The following is a 7,528-nucleotide window of genomic DNA, read 5'->3' as shown; positions in this document are numbered from 1 at the left end:
TGAAAAAAAAAATCAATCTGGCAAACTGGATAGAGAAAGAGAGAGCTTGTTAAGGAAGTCCAGTTTGAAAGCTATTACAGCAACTCAGGACTTATATGGTGAGGGAAGCAGCTGTGAGAAAAGGAGATGCTGTCAGAGAGGTGGGAGGTGAAGCCAGATTGCAGGTGATGAGCTGGTTGACTGTATGTGGTAGATGGTAACAAAAGCCATAACTATAGATGGATAGCTATGTAATAACACAAATATAGTAAAGTGTTAGCTGAAGAAAATAGGTGGTGGGCATGCAGTCTTCATGGTACAGTGCTTTTAAATTTTTTGTATGTTTGAAAATTTACACAATAAAATGGCAAGAAAAAATGGCCAAAAACTATTCCCCTTCTTCTATCTGTGCCCTTGTAATATGATTTTACAAATTTTCCCGTCAAACAGTGGACTCTTTTCTACCCTGTGAATCTGAGTTAGCCACGCAACTTGATTTGGCCTGTGGGACATTAGCAAATGTGATAATGCACAGGCTTGAACATTTGGGCATTGGGGTTTACCATTTTTCTGATCTATGGAACCTTGCAACTGCTATCATATAGATGATCTTGGACTAGCTTGTTGGATGATAGACACATGGCCTTGTTACTCTCATCACTCTAAAGCCGACAACCAGCCACCACTAGACATGTTTGTAGGACCACTGACTGCCAGCTGATCACAGATGCATCAATGAGTCCTGCTGAGAGAAGAACTTCCCAGCTAAGCCCATCCCAAATTGGCAACCCACAGAATTGTGAACAAATAATTGACTACCATTTTAAGCCACTAAGTTTTAAAAAAATTTCTATGCAGCAAAAACCAACTGATACATTCTTTTTTGGTATCCCTTTGACTCTATTCCAAGGGAACTCCATATTGAGCCCTGCCTGTCTCTACTTGGCTCTGCAAAGTTTCAGGGAGAGGCCAGTGGTATCTAGGGGTTAGAGGGAGGATGACATAGTATGGGGACAATGTGACAGAGGATGCCATGGGGTGGAGCCAGTGTGACATTAGAACAAGAGTCAATGTGACATGTGGGAAGACTCAGCTTGTTAGGTGAGGGGGATCTGTAGCTCAGAGAGGAGGGAGTTTATTTGAAAGTTGAGGGCTATTAATGTCACACAGAGAGGTGAAGATCAGCCACACTAAGTGAGGACAGGTAAGTAAATGTAAGGGAACCAGGGAGCTGAAGTATTATGGGAGACAGTGGAACAAGGCAGACACAAATGGCCAGTTGAGATTTCTCTTTGCTAATAAAGTATAGCAAAGCTCTTGGTTTATAGGCCATCCCTCAGTGGTCAGGCATTTCACCTTGGAGAAATTTCACATGCTACAATGGGAGGACAGACACTCTAGAGAGATAGGATCTGGCCTGGCTATCTTTCCTCCCTTTGGTGGCATACTACCTTGGTTGAGAGAACTTTGCTCCCTTGAATGTCCCTACACCTCCTTGATATTTCTCCCTTTGCAAAGCTTCCAGGAGACCAGGTTTGTTGTAGTTCACTCCCTTCCCAGATCTTCTTACTGCAAGAGAGCATGGAGATCACAGATATGAACCGCCTCTTTCTAGTCTTCAGCATTCTGACAGTGACTGGTGAGTGCAGGTTTCTATTTTGGCTTAAATTTTGAAAAGGTCATATTGGAGAAAAGTGTAGGAAATGGGTCTAGATAAGGTGGATAGAGAGTACATTACTTAGATAAGAATTTAGGACCCCAGTGATTAGAAGTTTCCTAGAACACTCAGAGATATCTAGAGCCCACTGATTTTCCTCTGGCTTCATGGGTGCAAGAGAAGATTCAGACTGAGATAATAAGACTTTACACAAAAGATGGTGGGTCTTGGCAAAAGAATGTGATTTTGCTATATGGCTAGGAAGAAAGCTTGAAGAAAATAGGTATCAAGAAGAAGGAAGGAAGGAGAAGAGGAGTGAATAAGGAGTATATAAATTCAGAGGAAAGCCTAAGGGAAAATTAGCAGAAGGACCCTGAGTGGTCCAACAACACCTCCTATATCAGTAACACATTGACCATTTCAAAGCACTTCCACATAAAATATTCCAAACTTCTTACTCTGGAATGTCTGCACCTGTCTCTAAAATTCTGCTCTCCTTTCCCTTATCTGACAGTGGTAACAATAATTGTAATACCAACACCAACACAAGTAAAATTAGCCCAGCAATTCAACCAGATGAGCATAGAAACTGCACCAACCTTTCTGGTTTTCCTGAACTCAGAATATGAGCCTTGTTTGGGGACCCTGATCCACAAACAGTGGGTTCTCACTGCAGCCCACTGCTTCTTACCGTGAGTAATGGAGTCCTAGAAGGAAAAGTGGTCCCCCTTAGTCACTGAGATTGTTAAAGGGGTACTGAGGCTTAGCCGTGAAGAGACTTGCCCAGGGGCTCTCAAGCCTGAGAAGTTATTGGAAGGAGGCAGGAAGTAGATGTAGGTGGTTATGAGTTCGATTTTTGGGTGGGATGATGTAGACTGAGGGAATTGGGGAAGCCGAGGACTAGGGGATGAATCCATTGGGATAAAAAGCCTATATACAATGTGGTACAGATCAAAGAATTATAGAACTGCAGTAGCAATTGCTCATTTGCCAGACAAGGAGATGGAGGTCTTGCCAAGTTATGGAAGGAACTCATGCAAAGTCACAAAGCAAGTTGGGGTAGAAAAGAAACAAGTTGAACAATAGGAAAATATCTCCTTCTTCTACTAATCCTTCATGGCCTTTTCCAGATTTCTTGAGATAAACGTTGCGGCTTCAAAAGAGAATTTTCAAAACAAGATGGGGAACTTAAGACCCACATTTATTGTCCAACACCCAGATTTTACCCGGGATTCTGCTGAGCATGACCTCATGCTCATCAAGCTGAATCATCCCCTAGAGCTCAAGGATCAGGTCAAGCTGGTGGTTCTACCCAATACCACGAATGACAGAAGAGGGGAAAAGTGCACTGTCTCTGGCTGGGGCTGGGAATGGAGGAATTTCAGTGAGTAACCCTCCCAAGACAGACCCTTAGTGCTCCTTGCGTACCCACACAAAGGGGATTATCATATAATTATTATTATAGATTATGAGATCTGGAAGAGCCCTGAGAACTTATAATATCTCAACCTCTAGTTTTATTCATTTGGAAATTGAGGCCCAAATTGGTAATGTAGCTGTTAAAGGAATCCAGTGTTCTTGCCTCATTCATCACCCAGGTGAGGGTGAAAGGGTGTCTGGGTGAGGAAGGGATTGGCAGGTAATCCTACTGGTGATGCTGAGTGTGGCTCATTCATTAGTAACTTACAGACAAGCATTCACAAATAAAAGCATGTACACACAAGCCCAAGGCATGCAGTTTTACAACACTGGGACCAGACTTGGTTTATTCATTTCATTATTTTTTCTTCCTCTGTGGTTCCTTTTCATGTTGGCTTTTTCTGAATGATGATTCACTGAATGATGGAACGATTAATAACAGAAAAGAGGGAGGGAAGGGGAGAAGAAAGAAAGATGAATATGTGAAGGATCAAAGAGAAACAAAGCCTCTTCTGTCTCTCTCCCTCTGTGTTTGTGTGTGCGCATGTGTGCACACTCATGTGCTCAGACCCAGAACCTGATATCCAGATAAACCAGACTGTCTTTTGGTTTTCTAATGATGACTGCCAAGAGTCCCTTGTAAGACAAATTCCTATTAAAATCACAGAAAACATGTTTTGTGCAGGATCATCTCTGGAGAACACACACTCATGTAAGGTAACTCTTTTCTCTCTGCCCATTTGAGTTTGGGGCTGTTTTGGGGTCCACGTATCTCCCTCAACCATTCCAATCTCCTGTCCCTACATTCAAGAAGAGATCAATGTATATGGGATCCAGGAAAGACTGTGTCCTTCCAATAATGAATGAACTTAGATGCTAGGGGGGAAACATCTCAGAGTGTTCTTATCTCTTTATGGCTAACTCTGATGTGGCCTAGAAGTAGTTGGGTGGGCCCAAGATGTCCACCAGACATTTCTCCCTGTCCTTATCCCCTAAGTCTTTCTATTCTGGGCCCCTCAGGGACTTGGCACTAGGTCATCTTTGTTTTGGCTATCCTGTCTGACCCATCTGTCCTTTTTCTAACAGGAATTAGATGCTGTCCCAATCCTGTGCCAAAATCAGCTCCATGGGATCCTATCTTGGTCAGCAGGGTGTATTTTGAAAGGTGATATTGGCTACTACACCAAGGTGTCCCGCTATACAGACTGGATCCACAAAGTTATCCACAGCAACTGAGCTCTCTCTGTTCCCTCTCCCAGTGGCCTCAGAACTGGGTCTACCATCCTTGACCCTCTTTTCCCTTTAGCCTCAGAACAAGATGGGAATAGAGCCTTTAGCTATAAGAAATTTTCGGTTCCTTCTATTATTTTGACTTCTCTTATCCTTTTTCAGTCCTAGCCTGATCACCAAAGGATTTGAGCTGGATAACGTTCTCCTAAATAAGCTACCTTCTCACCACTCTTTTCCTCTCCTTCAACTTCCTACTCACCTGCAATGGTTTCCGCAGACTTTTATGGAGAAGTTCTTCTCCAGCCCCTGCCATCCAGAGGACATATGGGTCCCAGAAATGTGACAGTGAGATGTGGCAGCTTTAGGGTGTCTCCTTTGTTTCACACCACTTAGTGCTGAGTCAGGCCTCTGTGTCAGGCCTGTGTCCTCTCATCATACCCATCATACCTAATAAGGCTCAGTAAATATTGCAATGTTAAGTAGGCTGCTGGCAAATAATTGTTAGAAATAGAGGTTAGAATTTTATGCTAACAAGCACTATAAGGGTTTCAGAAAGGGTTAGGAGTTGAAGCAGAAGTAGGTACAGAGAGGAATTAAATGGGTCAGATCTCCTGACAGATCTTTCCTAATGCTAAGCACAGAAAAATAAGGTAAATGGCTAGAAAGAGAATGCTAGAAGGATAATAAGGAAATGCTGAAATCTAGGTGAGTATAACTGTGTTTGTGTGTGTTTGCGAGTATGCACATGTACATTTGTGTGTATAGATTAGTGGGAGTGTGGCAAATAATGATCTCACTGAACCAACCAAAATCTATCGTATACCAGTTCAGCTGATTTTCTCCAAATCCTGCATTCACCTGTTCTTATCCTACCTTTATCAATTATCAGATTTTTAAAAACCATTGATATAGGTCCTAATAACATTTTATTTTGAAATTGTTTAGGATAAAAAATTGTAAAAATATTACAAGAGAGTTTCTGTGTACCCAATCTTGCCCCAATGATAATATTTTCTCTAACCATAATAAAATGCCAAAATCAGGAAATTCACATTGGTACAATGCTGTTCAATCAAATTCAGATTTTATATGGATTTCACCAGTCTTTCTTTACATACACTCGTTTTGAATGGTGAAATTTGAAATCTTACTGCATGCATAGATTCCGTAACCATTACCACAAACAGGATCCAAAACTATTCTATCACCCAATCACCAGAAAGAAACTTCTTTGTGTTACACTTTAATACACTTCTCCTGGGACATCTGGGTGGCTCAGTTGGTTAAGCATCCAACTTCGGCTCAGGTCATGATCTCACACTCCGTGAGTTTGAGCCCCGTGTCTGGCTTTGTGCTGACAGCTCAGAACCTGGAGCCTGCTTCGGATTCTGTGTCTCCCTCTCTCTCTGCCCCTCGCCCGGTTGTGCTGTGTGTCTCTCTCTCCCTCTTTCTCTTTCTCAAAAATAAATAAACATTAAAAAATATTTTTTTCAATAATAATCACACCTTCTCCTGACCCTAACCCTTGCAACCACTGATCTAGTCTCCATCACTATAATTTTGTCACTTCAAGAATGTTCTATAGCATGCAATCTGTATAATTCCACTGATCTTTTTTTCATTCATGATGTTCCAAGAATCCTTTCATTGCCATTTCCTTTCTATCTGAATAGTTTTTCAGCCATTCTTTTAAAGCAAGTCTGCTGGTGATAAAGCCTCTCAGTGTTTCTTCACCTTCTTTCTTGAAGGATATTTTTTACGGGATAAAAAATTCTGGGTTGACAATGTCTTTCTTTCAGAACTTGGAAATTGTTTGCCTCTTCCTTCTGTTCTTCAAGGAGGGGAAATCTGCTATCATTTGATTCATTGTTCCCCAGTTGGGAATGCGTTGTTTCTCTCTGGCTCTGGCTGCTTTCAAAAGTTTTTCTTTGTTTTTCCTTTTCAGAGATTTGATTATGACATGTCTGTGTGTGAATCTTTAAAAGTTTATTCTGCTTGGGGTACATTCAGTTTCTTGAATCTGTAGGTTTATGTCCTTCGCCAAGTTTGAGAAGTTTGAGCCATTATTTCTTCAAATATTTTTCAGCTCAGTGTTCTTTTTCTTCTCCTGAAACTTTGATAACACGAATGTTAAATCTTCTGTTACTATCCCACAGGTCCCTGGGGATCCATTCATTTTTAAAATATCTCTTTTCCATCTGTTGTTCATATTGATCATTTCTATTGCTCTATCTTCAAGTTCACTGACTCTTCTGGCTTGCCAATTTTGCTATTGAACTCATTATTTTAATTATGTTTTAATTTTCTATATTTATGATACTTTCACATCTTAGGAGTCTTGCTGGATAGGAAAAGACTGCCCTCCCAGAGCTAACTAATTCCTGGAGGTAGTGACTCCGTCTACCACATTCTTTTTATATGCAAACCAACCAATCCAGATCTGTACCTCAACCACTTCCTTTAACATTCATACACTAAGCCAATGTTTCCCCTGCTCTAAATCACCCTGGGTCCAGGTACTGAACAACTAGAGATCACCATGATAGCTCAGAGTCTGCTAAAATTATTCCAACTATTTGATCCTAAACCTGCTTCTACTTGACTACCCTGCGTCACCCATTCCTTCTTTCAGAAACCACAATAAAGACTCGTACCTATGCTTCCCTCTTGCCCCTCCTGCCTCCTCACTGACCCTAGTACTTCCTCATGTAGCCCTACATGGCTGGGCATGCTTCTTAATAAACTCTTCTTTTTTTTAAAAAAAAATTAAGGTTTATTTATTTTTGAGAGAGAGCAAGAGCACGTGGGCAGGGGAGTGGCAGAGAGAGAGGGAGATACAGAATCCGAAGCAAGCTTCAGGCTCTGAGCTGTCAGCACAGAGACTGACATGGGGCTTGAACCCACAAACCACAAGATCATGACCTGAGCCAAAGTTGGAGGCTTAACTGACTGAGCCACCCAGGTGCCCCTAAACTCTTTCAACAGCATTGACTTGTCAGTGTTATCATTCAGTAACCTCTAAAAATTAAGTCCTAGGTTCAGTTAGAACACCTATCTAATGAATTTTTTATTTCAGTTACTATATTTTTAAATTCTAAAATCTCCATTTGGTTTGTCTTTATATCTTCTATAAATCTTTGCTAAGATTTTCTGTTTCTTTTCTATTTGATTCAAGAGTATTTGTAATTGTTTACTGAACATTTTTTTTTTTTACTTTTTACACATTTATTTATTTATTTATTT

The 7,528-nt window shown here is 41.0% G+C and overlaps 1 protein-coding gene across 3 annotated transcripts; it reads left to right on the top strand.

Annotated features, from left to right (window-relative positions):
* Positions 1 to 1,048: 1,048 nt before the first annotated feature.
* Positions 1,049 to 4,426, top strand: LOC122228063 (serine protease 58-like). Of its 3 annotated transcripts, none has more exons than XM_042952921.1 (6): positions 1,049 to 1,183; positions 1,498 to 1,618; positions 2,151 to 2,328; positions 2,767 to 3,020; positions 3,741 to 3,772; positions 4,142 to 4,426. In XM_042952921.1, exons 2-6 carry the CDS (start codon positions 1,561 to 1,563, stop codon positions 4,289 to 4,291), a joined length of 672 nt encoding a protein of 223 aa, XP_042808855.1. In that variant the 5' UTR covers positions 1,049 to 1,183; positions 1,498 to 1,560; the 3' UTR covers positions 4,292 to 4,426. The 3 variants fall into 3 exon arrangements, with proteins under 3 accessions (XP_042808855.1, XP_042808854.1, XP_042808852.1); XM_042952920.1 differs by having other exon boundaries at positions 1,051 to 1,183; positions 1,505 to 1,618; positions 3,624 to 3,772; positions 4,142 to 4,417; XM_042952918.1 differs by having other exon boundaries at positions 1,051 to 1,183; positions 3,624 to 3,772; positions 4,142 to 4,415.
* Positions 4,427 to 7,528: the final 3,102 nt, after the last annotated feature.

The sequence above is a fragment of the Panthera leo genome, chromosome C1, assembly GCF_018350215.1.
Source record: "Panthera leo isolate Ple1 chromosome C1, P.leo_Ple1_pat1.1, whole genome shotgun sequence".
Lineage (NCBI taxonomy): Eukaryota > Metazoa > Chordata > Mammalia > Carnivora > Felidae > Panthera > Panthera leo.
Note: the sequence above shows the minus strand (reverse complement) of the source record. Positions and strands in the feature narration are given on the sequence as shown.

What these genes read in the sequence shown, in the direction of transcription:
- LOC122228063 (XM_042952920.1), top strand. Translation starts at nt 1,561, where the DNA reads ATGGAGATCACAGATATGAACCGCCTCTTTCTAGTCTTCAGCATTCTG. An exon ending in GCAGCCCACTGCTTCTTACC is followed by an intron (nt 2,329 to 2,766) that starts GTGAGTAATGGA and finishes GGCCTTTTCCAG; the next exon opens with ATTTCTTGAGATAAACGTTG. An exon ending in CTGGGAATGGAGGAATTTCA is followed by an intron (nt 3,021 to 3,623) that starts GTGAGTAACCCT and finishes TCATGTGCTCAG; the next exon opens with ACCCAGAACCTGATATCCAG.